The following is a 22,999-nucleotide window of genomic DNA, read 5'->3' on the forward strand; positions in this document are numbered from 1 at the left end:
GAGAGCTACAGCAGGTCATTCCTGCCAGAAGAAATAACACTATGTAATAAAAGCTTATAATAATTGTTACAAATAAATAATTAATTACTGCAACAGTAGCGATAAATAAAGTGTTTGGTCATTTTGTTTAATTTGCCCCTGTATCTGGGCCACAGCATGCTGCTATCAGTGATGGAACAATGAACTCTTGTTCAAACCAGGAAATTATAAAGAAAAATGTTAACTCATCTGCCTGTAAACTGAAAAGAAAGAGATTCAGAGACAAGTGAGGAATACAAATGATTGAGTGAAAATTAACCGTTTTAGTCTTGCAGCTAAAGGGTACTTTTTTTTAAATTGTATGTACATTGAGTAAATTGGTTTTAAAACTTCCTATTAAAGAAGTGTAATGCTTTTGCCTTGTTTTACTTTAGCCCTAAGTAATTTGATCACATCTCTGCAGAAGCTGCTTTGTCTGTAACCAAGGAAGCCATTTGCTTAAAGAACTTCACCTCCCAGAATTAATTGCGAGCGGGCATGCTCAAGCAGGAAATGACGCCAGAAAAATAAAACTTTGTGTTAAAAACCGTTTAGTTGACTTAAAACCGATGTTTTGTTAGCAGGAAAATTTCCTGTAACTAACTGTTATGTATATACGTTTTGCAAATGTGCGAAAGCGCTCCATAAACTGAAATGCAAGCGAGAGTTAATGTTTTATTTCGTGGGGTAAAACAAAACCGGAGGCCATTATAATTATTTTTATACCAGGTGACTTCACGTCGGCGTGAAAATATAGCAATGGAAACGTTTGAATTCCGTTATATGCGTGTAGGTTACCTGAGATGCTGACTAAACTTATGTGTTATCTTGACGTTTATCAACCGGCCTCAGAGGGACGGTGAGCTAGCAAGCTAACAGGAAGCGCCTTGGGTCGAAAGCCACAACTTAAATGACCACATTGCTGTGACTACGTCGGCACATCAACGGTCCACTTCACTTCAGCCGACTTCCTGAGGCTCGTGCGGTGAGTTAATTCAATTAATTAACTGACTCCAAGTCAAGGAAAACCGGAGCAAGTTTCACAACTAAAGGGGGTAGCGAAATGATTTAGCAGTTGTTAGCCCTCATCCAGTGTTGCCTGCCAGTGATTACCATCTAAATGCACAATTAACCACTACTAATTACGAAGTGTTGCTACAACCAAATCGAGATTGCTTAGATAATTCAGGAAGCTACTGAATGTAGAACTGAAAGCGGTAGCTAAAATTTCATCCTATTATCTACCAGTTAACACTAATGTTATTCCAAATACCTTCTCACCTGTCCGAATTTACAGGTGTAACACCGAATTCTGTACCCCTTCAGATTCTGTGCCCCGACTGAGACTACCGAGGTGTTTTGGGGGGTTTTTTGGATTATTTTTTAAATATTTGTATGGCTATTTCCAAACATGGTGGAGCAATGTTATTTAAACAACATCTCAATTATTATAATACCGTTGTAGTACTTATCTAGTAATATAAATCTGTTATTTTTTGGTTCATATAATGTCACTAAAGAAATAGTAGGAAAAGCTGTTGACCAGATACTGCCAGGTGTGCTACTAGTGTTATAAATGCCTATACACTAATGTTTCTGCAATAGCTTTCAAAATTTATTATTTCCTTTTTAGATATTGAAGGGTTGTGCTTCTTAGCGGCATGTTTTTTTTAGTTATAAAAAAAGTGAGGCAAAATTATGAATACTAGTGGCAATATAGCTAAAATTCCTACAGTATTGTCGTCACAGAATTTGGTGTTACACCAGTGTTAAATGACATGTACAAAATCATGGGACTCTAAAGTTAACCTATGTAAGGAAATTGACTGACTATCTCCTAGATGTGATAGTCTAGGTGATATGTAGCTATCTTTTTACAGCTTAGTGACTGAATTACTGTTCCTTTCACCCCATTTTCTATACAATGCACGGACTAATTTTTACACCTTTGTGTTATTATAATTCCTGGAACAGCAAAGTCATTGTTTATTTTATTTAGCTGCCATTTAAATTGTGTTTACACATGCTGAGTAGGTTTTGTCTATGCAAAAGCCCTGTTGCCTTTGACCCCGTGATTCTTTTCACTACACCACTGCTTCCCCATTTTCTCTTCATACAGAGCAAAGCTATGTCAGCAGTCTATTTAGGGACAATGTTTTGTTGCACACCCCAGGAGAAAATGTCTCATTACTTTGAGAAAAAAAAAATAGAGCAACATTTGAATGACACATTGAGGCTTGCGTGGGTCAGCTGGATCACATGATTAAAAACGGACACATTTGTCTTTAGCTTTAGAGATGGCAGACAGCACAGACTACTTATGTAAATGCATGGGGAGTCAAATCCAATGGGAGTTTTTATTTGTGAATGTATAACCGATCTTAAACTGTATAAGCCTTTGCAGATTCACCCAACGTATTGATACCTAATGATGCATTGAAGAGTATTTCCGATAAACTGTTGAAAGCGTGTTTAGAGTTTTATTAGTTAAAACAAATTTTGCTGAGCTTTGCCCCTTGGTTCTGAATTTTCTCAAATTGTGTTTATTAGACGTGTTACTCTCGTTTTTGTGCAAAGTCACAGTTTATTCTTTTATGTAGTGGATACTTCTAGTTCTCCCGAATGTGCCACCCAACTATAACAACAATGGAGCTCAGACGTCAACCCGTAATAGTCTTTTTTTAATTTTTTTATACCGCATCAGGAACTGTCGCAGTCGCCTCATCTGATCTGAAACTCCATCATCACTTCCACTCATGATCCACTCATCTGCCAGCATGGCTAACACGGAGTGTATCAGTGTGCAAGTCTTCTCCCTGAACTGTTGGTCAGTGCCTGTGGTTTGTAGAAATTCTCAATGCGTTGCTTTTCATGTCGATACATGTGCAGGTTTGCCAAACAAAAATTCACCGTCTGTACTTTGTTTTGTTTCTCAGGGGGATCCGCTACCTAAGCAAACACTGTCCTCAGCGCTATCACATGATCGGAGAAATGTTGTGCAAGGAAGAACATGATATTGTTTTACTGCAAGAGGTTGGAGGAAACTGTCTTACAAAGTTTTGAAGCTGCAGAGTCACTTATCAGATTGACCGTGTCAGCCTTCTCTTTTGATAAAAGCGATCTTACTTAAAGGGATAGTTCGGGATATTTGACATGAATCTGTATGGCATCACCATAACCAGTGTCGTGCATTCAAACTGACTTACCCCCGACAGTGTCCTGTGAGCCGAGTTCTTGTCCAGTGTTGGTCAAGGCGAAAGTAGTCCGGCTTGTTTGCTGGGGTCAAGAAATTAGCGCGTTTTTCTTCCCAAAACAGTACGTGTGCTAAAGAGTGATTTATTTCATCACAAAAACCGAAGCCGGCAAAAGTCACTCCTCGTTATCACTTGGGCCCTACTGTCTCTCGTTGTGTATCAGTGCGCCCGTCATTCTGACCGCGAGCTGTGCGCACGAGTTCACTTTGTTTACTTCTCGGGAAGATGTCTGACAACGAGAGCGACGAGGAACATATTGACTTCCGTTCAGAGCCAAGGGGGTATCTTTATGAACCCGTTTATACTGAGGAGGAAGTTCGCCAAATGGACTTAGATCGGGCAGAAAGAGAGAGGGTGGACAGAGAAGTGATGGAAACAGAAGCTGGAGCCACTGCTGGAGCTGCGATACCCAGGGTGGCCGACAAATCCTGGTGCACTTGTTTGAAGTGCGAAGTAATGCAGACAGAGGTGGAATGTTACTGCTGCCACGAGTGGGATTTAGTTATGCCCCAGATACAAAACCTTTCCATAGATTAGGATGTCGGCGGCCGTGGGACAGCTGCTGCCTGCATCACAAATAACGGTGACTTCCCTGCACTCCTGAATGCAGGCGTCTTGAGAACTTTTTTCCATGTTCCCAAGATCAACTGGAAGAGGCGTCCCAGACCAGCTGGACCCGATGGCCAGTTGTCTGCAGAGTAAGTGTTGAGCACTGCCAAAGAACAGAAAGACTCGTGCGCACAGCTCGCGGTCAGAATGACGTGCGCACTGATACACAATGAGAGACAGTATAGGGCCCAAGTGATAACGAGGAGTGACTTTTGCCGGCTTCGGTTTTTGTGATGAAATAAATCACTCTTTAGCACACGTACTGTTTTGGGAAGAAAAACGCGCTAATTTCTTGACCCCAGCAAACAAGCCGGACTACTTTCGCCTTGACCAACACTGGACAAGAACTCGGCTCACAGGACACTGTCGGGGGTAAGTCAGTTTGAATGCACGACACTGGTTATGGTGATGCCATACAGATTCATGTCAAATATCCCGAACTATCCCTTTAATGTCACAGTTTATCATGCGAAGATGTTATAGATGAATATTATATTTTTAACTGAAATATGAATTATTTTTCAGGTGTGGAGTGAGAAGGACTATCTCTACTTGAAAAAGAAGCTTGCCACTTGTCATCCTCACTCTCATTACTTTAAAAGGTAACATCTCTACTCCAGCATGTGGAAATTCTTAACTCTGAACGTCTTTTACTCTTAAGTTCATGAGACGACTGTCATATCTTCAAAGGCCAGTTCTGTCTGGAGGTCAGAAAAGCGTACCTGCAAGGTACTGATTAGTCTGCAAAATGTAACTGAAGCCAAGAAGTTTCATGAAAGGATTATTTTTTGCTGCTTAATTCTTTCTTGACCTTCATACCAAGGCTGTGATTAATCAAGAGGTCTTTCCCCTAATCTCCTCACAAATGTCAAATTAAATACGTTTGTTTTCTCATCTCCTGCAGTCTTAAGACGAGAACGACACTAATTTGATGTACAGTATGTCGTCATGTAAACCAACTGGTTTTATATTTAATTTTAGTAACTAATAATAAGAGAAAAAAATACAACATTTGATTACGCCTTACTTTTTCTCTCCTTTTCTCTCTCAGTGGCGTCATAGGCAGCGGACTGGCCATTTTCTCTAAACACAGAATCCGTGACACGTTTCTTTATCGCTACTCACTGAATGGCTATCCTTACATGGTAAGTCTGCAGGGCTTTAGACATGCAAAACAGTGTTTTGTGCAAGTGTTGAAGAATTATCCCAAACTTCGGGTTCATACTGGAAGTGAGGCATGTGCAGAATTTCATAATTTGCAGCCACCAGGCCACCAGGCCACAGTAAAATGCACATGTTGCCCTCATATCTGCAACTAAGCACCTTTCACTGTAGTTTACAGAAATACAAGATGCAGCTTATCTGTTATGATGATGGCAATGAGGGATTTTTAGTTAGTTTCAGCAGTTGCGTCGTTCTGCTCTCAAATTGCAGCTGTGCAACTTTTGAATACTATGGTTTGCATAAAACTCTGTGTGAAAGGTCATTATTAGAGGCATCGTTATGTTAAAACAAACAATAATGTGGGTAGCTGCTGTGCCGCAGCAGAAAGGCTGTTGGTGTGGTTACAGACGTGTCTGTGATGCAGCAGTTCAGCAAAACACAGGCCACAAACATGTGACGTGTGATGAGTCTTGTTTAGCAACGTTCATGCTTCCAGTTTAATGAGTTTGAGCAGAATTTACATGAACATAAATAAAAGAATATCTATAAATACATGCAGCCTTGCATTTATACTCTCACATACAATGAGACGGTGATACAATTCTATACAGACCAAACAACCCTACATTCATTCATCAAGTTAAATGTATTAATACTTTGATGTAAAAGTACAATGTTTTAGGGGAAAAGGCCCACATTGATGCTTTAAGTAAAGCCTCATGACCAACAATAGTAAAATTACTGGATTATGCCTGAATCCTCTCAATATGTCAAATATAATATAGGATATATATAGATATAGATATATCTATATCTATATATATAATTTTTTATAAAGTATTGTTAATGATATATTGTGTGAGCAATATTTTTCTGCTAAGAATTAGAGAATGAACAGATATTAACTGTTTAACTTTTCAAATTATCATTTAAAGTACAAATAATTACATTTTATGCTAACATTTCTGTCTGGTAATTTAATATTGTAGCAAGAGAGTTAGAGTTATGCAACCATGTTACACTGCTATTCTTAAGTAAGGAAAGACGGTTTTAAGAGATTTTCTCTTGGTTGAAAACAAGTTGAAATAAGTCAGTGGCAGATGTTGTTGAAGTTGTAGTGATAAAAGAACTTGGGCATAAAATGGGAATAAATTAAATCATTTTGCCAAAGCACAGGGAGCTCAACATTGATAAAGACTGGTTAAAATGCTGAATTAATTTCAAGAGCATGGCTCCTATTACTATTCAAATCTGGAAAAGATCACAGGGATTTTCTCTGTTTTTCCCCTGTTTGCTTTTATTAAAATTTCTCCTTGCAGCTCGACACTTTTCATTCCATCTTTCATTCACCACTGATGTTTCCTGTCCTATTTAGGCTCACCATGGGGACTGGTTTGGAGGTAAAGCTGTTGGGATGGTCGTCTTGAACCTCGGCAGCCTGACTGCAAACGTCTACGTCACACATGTAAGATCTCATCAGTTCTCAGGCCTTTCTGCATAATCACATTCATATTATTGAATAATTCCATTCCTTTGTGTCGATAACAGCTGCATGCAGAATACTCCAGAGACAAGGACTCTTATCTACCTCACAGAGTGGTTCAGGCCTGGGAGCTGCAGCAGTTCATCCGGTAGGGTGTCTTTGCTTGTATATTCAGCGCCTGTGTGTTCATGCTGTTGTGTTTTTGCATGGTGATCCCCACCTGTTTGCATTTAGAATGATAAAAATGTTTCATGTACCATTACAATGAAAGTGTTTTAAGCAGCAACATAATAGTTACAGTATTGGTAAATAATGAGTTTTCTGTGTTTTCTGTTAGTCACACCTCTGCTGGAGCAGATGTGGTCATTCTCGGTGGTGATCTCAACATGCACCCCCAGGACCTCGGCAACAGACTGCTTATGTCTTATACTGGTCTGAGGGACTCCTATGTAGAAACGGCTAAATTTGATGTATGTAGCAACACGAAAGCCACAAAATAGAAGTATTGATAAAAGAAAATAGACTCAATTGACTTATTTTAGACTAGATATTTTGTTGATAACATTTTTTTTTAGAGTGGTGCACAAATCTTCAACAGCAAGCATTCAGACAGTCTTTACACCAACTATCATCTTAACAGAAAAGTGTGGTGTTACCAGTTGTTATGCAACTTCTTCATAAAATATGTTGGTTGAATCAAGCTGTGCCATTGTGACTCAGTATCTCAAAACCAGGTTGAGAATTAGCAAAAACTTTGATTTTACGTGTTGCTTTTCATGTAACTAAGATTTTAAAAGGTGTGTTGTGTTGCAGGGGTGCGAGGATGGTATGACTTTAATAACAGAAAACCCTTTTATCAGTAAAAAGGAGCTTGTTCCCTTTGAAAAAGGAATTCGAATCGACTACATCCTGTTCAAGGTGGGTGAAAGCTTAGTGTTGTTACACCAGCTCTTAATAATTTTGATTTGACCCGTAAAACTTTTTCATCTTTTGTTTTTCCAGGGTTCATCCAGTACTGAAATTCATTGTGGTTTCATGTCCACCACCAAAGGCTCCGTTCCCGACCATCCGTTCCCGTACTCTGATCATGAAGCTCTTACTGCTGAATTAACGCTGAAGTCCAACATTCCACCAGAGGCAGGAAGTAACAGACAGTCAAAGACTCGGGACTCTGCTCCAGGTATTTTTAACCACCATGATAGAGATGGCAGTGTCTGCTGATTGATCGTACCGGTGATTATCAGAACCATGAGTTAGATTAATGAGAAGCAGTGACGTGATGTGAGCCTGAAGTATCTTCACAGATCTTCTGCTCTTACTGCGGAGTCGTTTTATTCCTCTGTAGCACTTCCCTCTCCAGCTTCAGACTTGTAGTAGATGGGTTAAGTCTGACTTTCTCTTTGTGTTCTTTCACGGCTGTAGGGAAGGTGGCTGAACTGGTTGACATTCTGACGGAGGCCCGTACAGAAGTCAAAGTGGGCTTGCACTGCGCTGAGAGGATGCGCTACACAGCAGCTCGCACTGGGGTGATGGGGCTGGCTCTGTTGTTCCTGGAGTTGGCCATCGCAGCGGTACCTTGGCTGGCTCTGGGAGCAGAACAACCCTTCCCACGTACCTCCTTCTACCTGCTGGCCGCTCTGTGCTTCGCCATCCTGCTGACCACCTTTCTGCTTTACATCTTTTATACGATGGAGCTGAAATCTCTCCAGGGGGCTGAAGACCAGATGAGGTTGGCTGTAGGTAGTCTGCAAGAGAAGCTCAGGGGTTTTCCTGTGGCTCAGCCTCACAATGCCCCTCCGAGGCCCCCAGAGGGGCACAAGCCCAGTGCCTTGGATCCAGAGGAATGATTTTTAAGTAGGTTCACTGAAGGAAGGCTTTGAAGTCAGCTTTAAGACTTTAAAACTTTTGAAGGAGTCTGCTCCTCTGAATGTGTTGTATGTTTAGAGATTTAGATTTATGCAGCAAAATCATCAGCTATAATTGAGAGATATTTCTTAAAGTAGTGCAGGACACATACTTTGACATTTTAATAGCTTTTTTATAGTCATCTGTAGGGTCTTATCATCCGTATATTTCACTCTATGCACCTGCAGTACACAACAATGCTTCCTAGCACACAGTAATGTTTTTACACACTACTGCTGTCCTTAGAGGTCATAAATGTGACCATTTGTGTCATTAAGCCTCAGGCCCAACTTCCATTCCACTCTCCAGTAGTGTCGCTGGGACCAGTCGTTTTTGTTTTTTTATGTCTTGCCTCCCCTTTGGGACCTGGAGAGGCCACCACCCAGTCACTGTGGGTCCACTCTGTGTTTGTGTGTCTGATTTTCTCGATGTGCTGTAATGCAACCGGAGAGTTGTATCATGGTCTCTTCTGCACGGAAGACTCAGACACTCCGACGTTTAAAAGGTTTACACGTATCCGTCTATCTGTAGCTTAACAGGATCATCATGAACTAGCTAAGACTGTTTGGTGTTATGTTTAAGAGGAAGGGAAAACACCTTCTTGTATGGAAACGCATGTTCTCATGCTTGTCATTTTCCACCGGCAGTTATCAAAATGTTGGAGACAATCTACACTCCTTTCTTTATCTCTAACTATGAAACATGGTGGAAAATTCTGCTCTTGTATTTGATTTAATTTGATAACATGAATCATTTTTACTTAATTATTGAAAAACAATGTAGAAAAGATATATCTATGGTATAGATAACAAATGAATCACTTTATGATATGTACAGTATGCTAACTGATTGCTTAATGTTTTATGTTGCTGTGAAACCATGTTGTGAAGCAACTGGTGGTTCTCAATTTTCCTCGTTTTCATGCAGAATTTCAGGTGACACCTGATGTTCTTTCCAACTGAAAACTGTGATGAGAATGATCATTGAAGCAATAATAAAAGCTTTGCGGGATTCAGGGCAGCCGTGGCTTTGATTAAAGGTGAGAAGTTTGATATCACTGATATTCACCACTAGGGGGCAGTATTAGCGCACCTGATATAGGAACTACCATTGAGCACAAGACTAACCTCTCACCACAGGAAATGTGAGCGCACAAATTGGCAGAAGGCAAACAGAATTTGCCAGATCAGACTTGCTGGCTTCCACATGTTTACCCAGAGGGAGCCCATGGGTGTGATGCATACATTAGTTTCCCTTTCCTTTTTTCCACCTGCTATGACGTGAATAAAGTTTTCATTTCACACTGGGTAAAGGTGTCACAGATGATCACCTTCAGCTAAACTTGTGTAAATTAAATACACATCGGGGGAACCGCACGCCACACGTTGATTGTTCCTACATTGATTTTACAGCTGTAGTTATCAATTACCGATTCAGCTGCAACAATAAAACGGCATACTAAAAATATAATAATCTGTTCATACCAGGTCATTGTCATAATTTATTAATAAAAAATTAAGTCCATCATTTGACAGATTATCAACAAGTAGAAAACAAGCAAGTTCGCCCCAAGGTCAGACTGTGCAGTGCTCAAAGAAAGTATATTCAGAATTTGAAGATGTCAGTTAGCATGTTAAATGTTGAAGTTATGACAATATAATATGAGGGGGCCAATATTCCAGATGTGAGCGACTGATAACGTCATACGGAAAACTATTGCTACAAGTTATGGCTTCTACAACCTACTAAGGGGCTCTTTCACACACTGCTTCTGCCCTCTGGCTTTTCTTTTTTCTGGAGGAGAAGGAGGAGTGTTCACTTTGGTTATTTGATAATGTCCACGAAACGAAACAGGGTCATTTTTCTACTGAGTGGAATATTCTTATATGGGAATATTCGTCGTGGTGTATCGTGATTTATCATCATGTGCAGCAGATGGTAGAAATTAAGCTATAAGTGCAGGTAAACACATACAAACTTAATTTCTCTCAGGGAAGGTTTGGATGACAGTTTTACTTAAAAATGCACAAATAATTTCATCTTCATCTCTGCGCAGGCCTGACAATTGAAGTTGCATAAAATGAGAAAAGTCGAGATCAAGCAGCCTAAATATGAGTAAACAGCTTCTTTACTTAATGCTTCCTAGCACGCAGACTGACAGAAAGTAATGGCGTTAATGGCAGCTTCTTTTCGTGTATCTGTAGTCCATTGTGTCTGGGTGGGCGCGGTCTAATTCCGCAGGGCAGGGTAAAGTGCGCTTTTATTCTCAGAGCGCCGCCGACCCTCTGCGGCTTGTCTCTCTAGAGGTTGTTGCGCACTCACAAAATGACGAGCCTGGGTCCGTTAAAATCGGCGATTTCCATCGGGAACGTGGACGACACGTCGCTGGCCGTGCCGTCCGTTAACCAGTACCGATCAGGACAGCAGCGCGTCCTGGAGCAAGTGCAAACAATCAGGAGGAAGTCGAGGCTGTCCAGCAGCAAGAGCGGATCTACTTCTTTATCTCCAACAAGTAAGATAGCCAAAAGTACCACAGACACTGCTCAGCAGGGACAGAAGTAGTGAGAACTCTTTAAAGTTAAACTCTGGTCGGCGTTCTAGTTGTTTTAGAATTCGGTCTTTGAATCCCCGTGAGAGCGTCTCTAATGACTAATCAGTACATTGTCATTTACATTTCCTCATTGTGTAAGGGCTGAGAAAGAAACCTGCCTATCTTCAGGTTAATCATCGTCATTAGCAAATAAATAAATAAATATATGAAATAATTCGCTCTCTATGGGGATAGCAGCAAATGTTTATCTTTGTTTGGGTGCTATAGCAACCTGCTGAATAACGAGATACACATTCCTGCTAGTTATTGTTTTAACTTACAAAACCTACATAAAAATACATACAGTGCACACTTTATTGTCTTATTTTCGACTAATTTGACTTTTTTTGAGTAAATGATTAACCAGCCTGTGTTACATAACCTCCCTGAATGTTTTTCTTACCAACACCTGGAAGGTTTGGATTCATGTTGGGGAATACAAGTAAAAGGGGAGCAGCAAAGCAGTCAGTGTACAATATATAAAAATATATTCAAATTTGATAAATAAATCCAATTGTAAAGTGGTGAATAGTAGGAGGTCTTTGAGGCACTTAAAATCTTGGAACAAAATACTCCTGAAAAAAAAAATAGTCTGGATTAAAGTATTAAACATTGTAAAATCGGAACGACAGCTGGACACTATTTATTTTTAACTTCCGCTTCTTACAGAACACATCTCATTTAACCAAAGGTTAGATTTCTTTACAATCCTAGTTCATCATAGATATAGGGTACAAGTTGTAAGCATGTCATTATCAAACTGAGCATTGTGAGATTTACAGGTATATTCAAAGTGTAAGTCAGATGAATTCATGTCGTTACTTTGCACCTCTATTCTCTGCTTCCAGCCTCTTCAGTATCTCAAAACCAGGTTGAGAATTAGCAAAAACTTTCATTTTACGTGTTGCTTTTCATGTAACTAGATACTGAAGTGTTGATAACTTTAGGGTTATACTGTTTTATGAACACCAATATAATGCACCATACATCAGATGCACTGTGAGGATACACTGTCACTGTATGCTTTTTTTTTCACAGGCAAAAGCAATAAATCAGTGGTTGTAAATGAGGTGTGTTCTGTACATAAGATAACAGCTGATAAAGCCTGATATTTCTCCTCAGGCCCTTTGTATGACTCCGTGTTCGTAGATTCTGGGAGGACACACTCTAGCACATCTAATGGAAGCGGCTTCTTTGGCAATGGCTCCTCTAAAAATGTGAGTTATTATGGATATCAATCTTTTTTTGTTGTTGTTGTATTGTTGCAGTGATGTGAATCTTGGAGCGAAACATTTTTCTGTGAGTGCTGATGGTTCCTGAGATTTTGAGAGTTTATCTTCCGGAAGTGCGCACATTTCTTTTATCAGCCTGTTCATCTTTGAATAAGGTTTTAGTATAAATTCAAGAATTTATTGGTGTACTTATTATGAACACAGTGATGCTTGGAAATCTGTGAACCCCTTAGACTATTCTGTATTTCTGCATCAACACTGTATGCTGTAAAACATAATTAGATCTCCACACAAGTCCCAAAAGGAGACAATTTGAACCTAAATTGAGCATTGAAATAAATAAAAAAAACAGTAATCTTGGTCTTTTGGTTCCTGTGGGAAAATGATCCGATATTACAGATCTGTGAGAAGTATGTGCTCTCAGTATCTGGTGTGGCCCTCTTAGCTGTAGTAACTGCACATAATATTTTGCCCATTCCTCCGTACAGTACAGCTTCAGTGCTGGGATGTTGGTGTGTTTTTCTTCTCATCGACAGGCTGCTTCAGATCCTTCAACATTTATTTTGGATCAGTTTCAATGCATCAACTTTATTCTTCTTTTAATATTCTTTGGAAGAATGACGTGCTTATTTTGAGTTTCAATTTGAGATTCACTTACCAGATATCCTGACATTTTCCCTTATTCAATTCAATTCAATTCAAATTCAAAAATACTTTATTTATCCCAGAGGGAAATTAAATAAATTAATAAATAAATAAATTATTATTAACTGATATGATTTAGTATTTGTTGTTTAATCTATGATGAGAAGCTGTCCTGGTCCAGATACAGCAAAACCACCCCAAACCATGATACCATCGGCACTATTGTTTGACAGATGATTTATGCCCGATTGTGGTGTTTTCCTAGCCTAGAAATATCCCATCATGTTTAAACATCAAATTTTGATCTGTTATATGTTTTCAAATGCCGTTTTGCGTCTCCATTTTTCCTTTTGTTAAGTAATTTCCTGCCAACCCTAAACGTTACCTGAAACCAATGTAAAATAAGCTGAAATAAGAGAGGTTGCTTGTGGTCTTTTGTTTTTTAGGAATTACACAGAGTTCCTATGTGACCTTACAGACTATGCCACCTTAGTTTTTGGAGCAATCTTTGTTGGTCGTTTACAACCCGAATTCTAAAGAAGTTGGAACGTTGCGTCGTTGCATTCTAATTCAAGATGAGCTAATATTTTTCCTGAAATGTAAAGTGTCTCACTTTTAACATCTGATACTTTTTCTGTGTTTTATTTTGAGTTAAATATTGGTTTATGTGACTTGCAAATCTTTGCATTCTATTTTATATTTACAATTTACAAAGTGTCCCAACTTTCTTAGACATGGGGTTGTACTTCTGGGAAGGGTGACGGTGGTCTTAAATCTCGTCTATCTGTATGCAATCTGTTTGACTTTCGACTGACAGTTTCCAAACTCCATTAGGTCATGCTTTACTACCCTAGACGGTATGTCGTTGTGGTGCAACGATCCGACTTTAAAAAATGATTGTTCTTGATATAAAACAGGGCGCCCACTCGGTCCTGATGTCATCCACTCAAATCCTTCAACTCAAATTTCACCTTCACTTAAACTGTTAAATTTCTGGGTTCACTTATTTTTTGCCACTCACAGATATGCTAATCCTGTTCTTAACACATAATAGATCAAGCGTCTCAAAAAAACTGTTCACAGTTCTTCCCAGAATCTTTGTCTCCTGATGTAAAAATTTTGTTTTCTAGCCTCACCCATAAAAATTCCCAGGCGTTGCATCACAGGGCTGTACACCAAAATAATCTTTCACAATTTGAGTCCCGCATTACCTCTCATGACACATGTTTTCTTTGGCTCCGCAGCTCATCCTGGAGAAAAACATCCACCGTCAAATGGTCAACAACTCCAAAAGATCCACTGCGTTTAGAAACACGCTTACTTCCACCTCTCGCCATGAGAGGAGCTACGCCCCCGTTAGCTCTGTGGCAGTAGGTCAAACCAGCACCAGCCGCAGCGAACCCGATCTGATCTGGCAAAGTTCCATGCCAAAACATTCTGTTCCAGCTCAGAAAAACCCCTCAAACAAGGGCAACTTCATGACACAAAGGAGTGCCAGTCAGTATATAGTGAGCACCACCTCAAAGCCTCAGCCTCTGTATGCTTCAAATGGTCAGATCAAATCAAACAAGCAGTTCATATGCAGTCAAACTGACATGAGAAAGGCGCACTCAAAGCAATCCGTCACAGAGGCCAAGTCCATGGGCAAAGCAAACTCTGGGTGAGTAAGAAAGCTACTGATATGTTTTTGATAAACTTTTTTTTTTTGGTAAACTTTGAATAGTATTTGTTTTCTCACAGGACAAATGGAACCAGCGTGGTTACTGATATCACACTGAGGGAGGCTGTGGAGTTTCTTTCCAGCAGCGATGAAAATTATCAGCTTTGCGGCGCTTCCTACATTCAGCACAACACTTTCATTAACGACAAAGCAAAGGAGGAGGTGGCTGATCTTGTTCTTGTTTTGGTTCTGCCTGTTCTTATCATGATGTTGCACTGCTTGTAATCTACTTTGCCTGAGACAGTGTGGGAAAAAAGGTGCAGAAAAACATTTTTGTTTTTCTGATTTTTATTTTAATTTTTACCTGCACCATGTCAATCAAAACGTAAATCAAATTAAATCTCTCTGATGATGATTCAAATAGCTGGCCAGATGGACCTCAGTCCTCTCAAAATGTATTTCAATTTGTGCTTCAAATAATCTTGAAGCCAACTTGCACTTTTACGGTATGACGGAGCGCTACCCAGCCTCACAGTGATGTCATACTGTTTTAGGATGTGTTCTCTGGAAAGGAGAGAAATCACGCCGATGGGTTCATGATAAAAAAAAAAAGCTTATCTAAAACAATATTAAAAACAGAGTTAATTTTTGAATATTGTTTGAAATTCTAACCTTAACATGGAAACATAGATTTCTGTTTTTCCACACTGTCTGAGGTTAAATTTTCTTTCTGTTTAAGCTGCCATATCTCAGACTTAAGGCATCATTTAATTCCATAATACGAATTTGATCTGAAATCAATATTTTTCAATTGATGTTTAAGGAAAGTTCCTCCCTTTGAATTGTGGTAAATCACTGTGTTCAGTATATTTAATATCTTAGTATCTTAAACAGGTGGCCATTTTGGGTGAGTTGGCTTTGAGTGAGGTGTATGGCCTTGTTTTTGCTGGCATTATTTGTGATTATAGGACTGTTTAGATGAGTTTGTCTGCTGAATCTGCTAGTGTGTCTTGTCTTGGCTCCACCTCTGGCACCCGCTATACTTTCATTACCCCCTACCCGAACCAGGGTTTGAATCCTATTCCTACTTATCTTACCTCTTTTATTTCTCCCCCTACCCGAACCAGGGTTTGCATTAGGGGTGGGTATTGGCAAAAGAGTCACGATTCGATTCGAATCACGATTCACATGCCACAATGCGATACTATCACGATGCATCACGATACTTGAATTATTGCGATGCATCGCGATGCAATATTTATTTTTTCCTTTAGCACAAGTTTCTTGTGTTTACCTTGAATGCTAAACCTGAACCCCTTTTGTCCTTCAGGTCTTAAAGCTTAATGGCATCCCTCTCCTGGTGGGCCTGCTGCGTAGCTCGAGCTCGCAAGTCAGCCACACAGCCTCGGCCGCCCTCCGTAACTTGTCCTTTAAGAGCGATGGAAACAAAGAGGAGATACACCGCTGTGATGGCGTCACCGAGGCTCTGGATCAGCTCAGAGATTCAGACTCTGTAGAGCTGCACAAACAGTTAACAGGTGCATATGTGAAACTCCACACGCACATAGCAAACCGATCGAACAAGTCAGACAAAGACCTGCTTGTGTGAAGCGTTATATAATTCCGTTGGTTCTGGTGTTTTGATGCTGGCCTTTGAGGCCCACTGTTAAAACCCATTTGATGCAGTTTTAGAGATTCCGCTTCATGTTGACAAGATTTTCTAAATGTTGAAACTGATGCAATAAGAGCAGCGTAACAGCGATTGAACCTGAATATCACACACTTCCTGAAAATCTAGTTATAGTTATAGAGGTACTAACCCTGTAAGGGAACATTCTAGTGTTCTTGTGATCAAAATGATTAGAAAAACACAAAAAAAGCTTTACATACTGCTAGATTTTTAAAAAAGCATTTATACCACAGACAGTGAATGCATGTCAGAACTGACATGCTGATGGAACAGCTCCAATTTCAATTTCTTTCTCCAGGTCTTCTGTGGAATTTGTCCTCTGCAGACAAATTGAGGTCGGACCTGCTGAAGAATGCTCTGCCCGTCTTAACAGAGCGTGTGATCCTGCCCTACACAACAGGTTCTAACCCAACCAGTGGCACAAACAAAGACCCTGATGTCTTTTTTCACACCACAGGATGCCTTAGGTAAGCAAAACAAAAACTAACTGTGAACTGGATAATACTTCATTACCTTTTTTTCTGTTTTCTGACTCAGGATCTCATAACACACTGTGCGTTGCTCAATGACAAATTTACTTTATTTTGGATTTGCATATCAAATTCAATCATTGCCAAGGTGTCTGGTTGAGTTGGTTTGTGGCATCTATCCATTAGTCATCAAGTGAATACGTGTGAGGGAGGATGTAAATATACTTCAATCATAGTAACACTGTCTGATAGTAGTAGTTTTAACAGCTCTTGATTGTATTCTTTACTTATTTCTCATTCCATATGTGTGGAGCGTGGATAAGTTGTGAGCTGAATGGGACATTCAACTTTAAAGTGATAGATTTCCTATGAAAAAGGCAAATAACCATCGTTGCAAAGACCAAGACTGGCAACAGAATGAATTAATACTACAGTTTAACAAACTGACAGTGGATCTATGTGACTCATTTTGAGCAAATCATTTTAACAGTGTTACTATGTTAAGTATTCTCATTTCAGGACTTTCAAACACTGTTTGCAGTTACTGATAATTGTAAGAAGTGTTGTATGGAGGTTGATTTACTGTAACTTTCTGCTCGTTTTAGGGTATACAGCTCAGTTATAGGTGCTCTTACACTGCCTTGAATTATGCTAAAATTAACTTTAATGCTCATCTTTAGATGTGTATCACTTGAGACAGGATCCTCTTTCCAAATATCTAAATTTCCTCAAGGCTGTTCACCCCCAGGATACAGTACATGTGTTTCTTGACTTCTTGACTGTTTGTTGAACCTGAAGCCCTTTGAGCGTTCAACAAACCGTACAACATCAACACAAACCATTGTTACAGATCAGATGTTAGCGGTACGATAGCACAGATCTTATCACAGGTCTTATCTTCTGCATCAGCAAACAGTTAGCTGCAATGTAAAACATATTGCAGGAGCTCTCTGTTGGAGATTCAGTTGTTCACCTGTTGATTTATGTGTTTTTTCCATGAGTGTACAGGACAAACATTGTTTAGCTTTCAAGAAAATGGGTCATCTTCATCAAACAACTGGATGATTGACTTAAAATAACTTCTTAAAACCTTGATAGCAAGGCTTTTTCATCACATCTGGGTCCAAATAATAAATACATTAACCTATTCCATTTTCACTGTTACATTAGTTTGATATTCTATCACATGTTTTTGCAAGCAACATCTCATACATCAATGTGCTTAATCTGTAATATATCAAGCATTTAGTTTTACTGTATGTTGCATTTTGATTTTAACAGAAACCTCAGTAGTGCGCAACAAATCAGCAGACAGGCGATGAGGAAATGCCGCGGTTTGATCGATTCCTTAGTCAGCTACATTAAAGACTGTGTGGATGCAGGAAAACCAGATGATGAAGTAAGAAAAGATAAAAAAAAAGATGATTTTTCATTCAAGAGCAACATGTAATTTGTGTGTATATGTTGGTTAAATGCAAACATCTTGAAAAATAAATGCATAGGAGCTTATAAACTGACTCTGACACAAGTTCTTCTGTTTTTGGGTGTGTGTTTTTCTATCTGTCAACTCAGTCTGTAGAAAACTGCGTGTGCATCCTGCACAATCTGACATTCCAGCTTGAGGCCGAGGCTCCAGCTCTGTTCAGCAGGATCACAGCTTTGGCCAAAACTGTGAACAGGAGCCACAGTCAGAACGACAACAGCCCTGTCGGCTGCTTCAGTTCCCAGAGCAAATCTCCAGAGCATGAGGTGAGAGAGATTATTTTACCTGACCAAGCCTGGTGGAACCTGTAGACAGTGCCAACAAGTTACCTTTCACTACACATGAACATTTCTTCTCATTATTATAACTACAATTCTCAGGAACTTCCAGTGTACAAAAGACTAAGACTCAGAAATGTCAGAATGTAATCTTAATTTCTGTTAAATCTTTGCCACTAAGTCCCTGAGCATTAAATAGACACACCTAGTTATGAAATGCAGAATGAAGCACACAGGGAGGGCTCCCGTTTGCAGCATATTGTTATATCAGCATGCAGTTTTGCATTACTTAATAATTAGAAGCTACATTAACATATAAAAAGCTCCTGTTAAAATATTTAAAAAAATATATCCTGTAAGATGCTTTGACATACAATAGTGTGTAAAAAGATGACAATAAGGATAAGTAAGAAAAAAAAAATTAAAAATTCAACAAGGATAGTGTTTATGGTCAGACAGATGCTGACAATGACTTGCTTCTTTTTTCCTGCAGCGGTACTTTGACTTCCCTGTGGTTGAGGATCCACAGCCGAATGGGGCCGGCTGGTTGATCCACTCCAAAACACTGCAGAGTTATCTCGCTTTGCTTGACTCAAGCCAGCGAGAAGAGACACAGGAAGCCTGCTGCGGAACATTGCAGAATATCACTGCATCTGAAGGCATTGTAAGAATTGATGAATCATGCTGTCCCACAGGGACCAGTTTGTAAAACATCAAAATCCTAATGACATTTTGAAACGGAAAAAAAAACACAGCATATGAAATGTTGAAAATGAGAAATGTTTGTCTTTTTTTACGTCAGAAACAAACAGTTGGGATAGGGATAAAGACTGGCTGGAAAAGTTGTATCACGCAAAGACAAAATACCTGGTGGGAAATCTCACTACTAAGTCAGGCAGCATGATTGGGTATAAAAAGAGCCTCCCTCAGATGGTGATGCATTGAAAACAGACACAATTCCTTAGGAAATACCTTGCAAAGGAAAATAACATTTGTAAACAAAATCCAAATTCCAGCCTTTTCATGACCCAAGCTCACAAACGGTCAATTGCGTAGAAAACTGTCCAGTGATCTGAATACAGTGAACGGGGGTTACGTTCCAAAAAGAACCCGTGATAGGCGAAATCTGTGAAGTAGTAACCTTTATTTTTTTTACAATTATTATACAATGAAATACTCCATAATACATTGAAACCAAAGAACAAAACCTTTTTACAGGCCCAAGCATTTGTTTAACAAATAAAAGTACTGTATAAACTTTTTTTTACAAATAACTACTGTACTGTAAAATAATCATTTTAATCATCAATACGAACTGAAGGCTTCAAATTGCGGAGATCAGCACCGCCCCACCGCGACCCGAGACATTGGATTAGAACGGGAGAAAATGAAAAATGATTATGAAAAAAAATACAAAGTACAGTGGGACAAATAGTGACTCGCATGTATTTCACTGCTCTTCTGACTGAGCTGCTGCATCCTGACTCCGCTCTGTAGCGTTTTTTTCTTCTAACGCATGCGGTGCAGGTGTGTTTTTTCGAGAGAAGAACATAGTTATCGGTAGTTGTTGTCGCTCTTTTTTTCTTCTGGGCAAAAAGATTTTTATATACCGACATGCCACCATCGATTATGTTTGAGAACTGTAATGAACGTGTACGTGTACATATTAAACCGCAACGTTATTGACACACAGGTAGAGAAGAAGTGGAGAGACTGTTTAGCCAATCAGAATCCAGAACACAATGCACCATGCAAATCCGTGAAGCAGCGAGACCGTGAAAGGTGAACCGCGTTATAGCGAGGGTTCACTGTAATCAAAATTTAGACAAAATCAGTTTAAAGTAGAAGGACCATCCGGCCTGTTATCAGTGCACTGCTAATAAGACAGCATTTGTGATGGTATGGGCAACTTGCTCATCTATGAAGGGAATTGAATACAGAACGGTTCCAAACCGCATTCTGCACATATTACAGCAGCGTGGCGCTGTAGAAAAAGACTCCAGGTGCTTAAACTAGCCTGCCTACACACCTATCACACACTGAAACCATTTGGTGCATTTTTTAACAAAAAAATCTATTTTGGTTAGGAGTCCTTTGAAAAGCAAGAAAGGAAACACATTTCACTTTAACGTTAAAATTTTGTGTTCACACTATCCATTTATTTTAGCATTTAAATGGAAATTATTTATTTTTGTTATTATTTATATTTCACACAATTACCAACAACATTTGTTTGAGAATGGGTCATAAAGTAGACTAACTCTGCTTTGATATTTTCATTCATTCAGCATGTCACGAGTTTAGCAGCTGGTCTGGTTTCGTCTCTTCTCAGGTCTCCAGTGTAATGAGTCAGATCATTGTGCAGAAACTGAATGGCCTGCAGGTTATCAGCCCCCTTTTAAAGTCAAACAAAGCCAACTTGCAGAAGAGCGCAGTGGCTTTGGTTGGAAACTTGACGAAGAACCCAAACCTGCACAGTGCCATCGGTAAGAAGCACTACAAAGACATAATCATAATATGAGTATCTGTATGAGTTTGTTTCCTATAAACATAAGATAATCCATTTGGTAATTAAAAACGGTGTATTTTGTCTGTCTTGTTGCTGCAGGTCGTAAAGCCCTCCCAGAGCTGCTGGGCCTCCTCAGCGAAGGCACCAAGGGAGGGAATGACTCAGATGATACCCTTGCCATGACCTGCCGGACTGCTAGCTGCCTGCTTATGAAGGAGCCTGAAATAAGCAAACAGTTTTTAAACAACAACCTGATAAAATCACTGAACGACCTTAGCCAAAACGTGTAAGTTGACATGTATGCAGAGGGAAACTATGACTACAGTGTGATTCATTATATTTTATATCTTAAATGCATCTTAGATTTCCACACGTCTGCACAGTTTTGACTTTAACAATAATTTTCTTTCCCTTTTTTTTTTTTAGATATTTCCCAAAGTCCAGCCAAGCTGCGTCCCTTCTTCTTTACAAAATCTGGTCAGAAAAAGATTTGCAAAGCTTCCTGAAAAAGGTGAGTCAAGGCTTAACCCTGAGTGCCAACACCTTTCAGCGTTTGGGTGTGTCCTCTCAGTATCTTACAATCAGACACAAGACACTCCACCTCTCTCTGGTATTTGTGAGAAACAGGGAGAAACTCTGAAGGATTAGGCTACTCTCAGGAAAGTAAAAGCGAGGGAGACATTGAGTGATAAGGCTAAGGAATCCAGCAGGTCAGGTCTGATGAGTCACCCACTGGACTTTGTTTCCACACGTACAACACTTTAGAGGACATACTCACATTTTAAGTACAAAGTTGCCATTGTCACAGCACAAGTTAGTTTGTGAGTTCAGCAATGTGGCACTTTCAGTTTCAGTAATGACAAAGACAGAAACTCTAACTTAAATGTAACTGTTTTTCCTGCAGCAAGGAATGAGCAAGTCCTCATTCGTGAATGAGACCACCATGGCGGTGCACAGATCGCTCCAAGTGGTTGATTAACAGCAGACGAGCTGGCGTGAGTCTTTTACTGAGGTAATTCCCCAGCACGGCTTCGGCACATTTACAGGATAAGACACATCGAGGCTAAGAAGCATCCTTTATCATTTCACAAAATGTTGTCAGGTACTTATCCATAAAATCTGCTTTAATTTTCTGTAGCCCTGTGTATACACTGTAAGATTATGTTTTCATCATAGGAACAAAGGTGAAAGTTAAGTTCTGACATGGCAGCAAAAGTTAAAAGGGAATTTTTGTTGTTTGTAGTGTGAACATTGATAACATATTAACACAACAGGATTTTATTTTGCAATAAACTGTATCTTTTATTTGGCATAATATGAAAGTGTATGATGATCATGCATAACAGAATGTTTTCCTGAGCTGAAATGGTCTTAGGCAGCGATGTGTTTTACATTATATGTTGAAATTTTGTTGGCGGTGATTCCATATTTTCTGATTATGTGCAATCTCGAAATTATCTGTTTTTGTTATCAAAAAAATGTCAATAAAGCTGTAAGAGGTCTGCTGTACAAGTTTCAAAGTTGATGGAGAATTCCACAGGGAATTTCAGGTAATTACTAGTTATTTGTCAAAGTTGCTCGTGCAGCATAACGAATTGTCACACCTTTCTTTTTTTTGTTCCCCACACGCCTCCACATTTTGGCTGCGGAGTTTGAAATGCCTCTGGGAAAATTAGCAACTCTCCAGTCATTTATTGTTGATCAGATTTGAAGATTCAAAACAAATAATCCACCTAACAACCACAAAGTCACGGTCATGGCTGATATTTAGATTTATAAGGTTCCATTTATAAGGTTAATCGTTTGGATTTAAGCTGATAGATTTATCTGCCTGTGTGTGGTCATTACAGAAGACGAAATACTCCAGGCACACATCAAATTTGCCTGCAGATTTAATAAAAAAAAAAAGAAGAAACCAGAAGAACTAAATCTTGTACACATAGTAACCACAATGTGAACATTGTATGGCAAAACATGTGACTTTTAGAATTATAATGGATTTGATATTA

The 22,999-nt window shown here is 39.4% G+C and overlaps 2 protein-coding genes across 3 annotated transcripts; both read left to right on the top strand.

Annotated features, from left to right (window-relative positions):
• Positions 1–540: 540 nt before the first annotated feature.
• Positions 541–9,784, top strand: smpd2b (sphingomyelin phosphodiesterase 2b). Of its 2 annotated transcripts, XM_075462235.1 has the most exons (12): positions 541–747; positions 871–1,003; positions 2,723–2,845; positions 2,955–3,051; positions 4,407–4,483; positions 4,933–5,026; positions 6,421–6,510; positions 6,594–6,676; positions 6,866–6,998; positions 7,342–7,446; positions 7,531–7,708; positions 7,951–9,784. In XM_075462235.1, the coding sequence occupies exons 3-12, from the start codon at positions 2,775–2,777 to the stop codon at positions 8,373–8,375; spliced, it is 1,353 nt and encodes a 450-aa protein (XP_075318350.1). In that variant the 5' UTR covers positions 541–747; positions 871–1,003; positions 2,723–2,774; the 3' UTR covers positions 8,376–9,784. The 2 variants fall into 2 exon arrangements, with proteins under 2 accessions (XP_075318350.1, XP_075318349.1); XM_075462234.1 differs by having other exon boundaries at positions 541–1,003.
• An 899-nt stretch (positions 9,785–10,683) lies between these two features.
• pkp1b (plakophilin 1b) lies at positions 10,684–22,492 on the top strand. The gene is made up of 13 exons (XM_075461583.1): positions 10,684–10,945; positions 12,146–12,240; positions 14,145–14,560; positions 14,641–14,782; positions 15,891–16,098; positions 16,549–16,717; positions 18,002–18,119; positions 18,293–18,469; positions 18,975–19,145; positions 20,814–20,967; positions 21,090–21,276; positions 21,417–21,501; positions 21,895–22,492. The coding sequence occupies exons 1-13, from the start codon at positions 10,759–10,761 to the stop codon at positions 21,967–21,969; spliced, it is 2,184 nt and encodes a 727-aa protein (XP_075317698.1). The 5' UTR covers positions 10,684–10,758; the 3' UTR covers positions 21,970–22,492.
• Positions 22,493–22,999: the final 507 nt, after the last annotated feature.

This window comes from Odontesthes bonariensis, chromosome 3, assembly GCF_027942865.1.
Source record: "Odontesthes bonariensis isolate fOdoBon6 chromosome 3, fOdoBon6.hap1, whole genome shotgun sequence".
NCBI lineage: Eukaryota > Metazoa > Chordata > Actinopteri > Atheriniformes > Atherinopsidae > Odontesthes > Odontesthes bonariensis.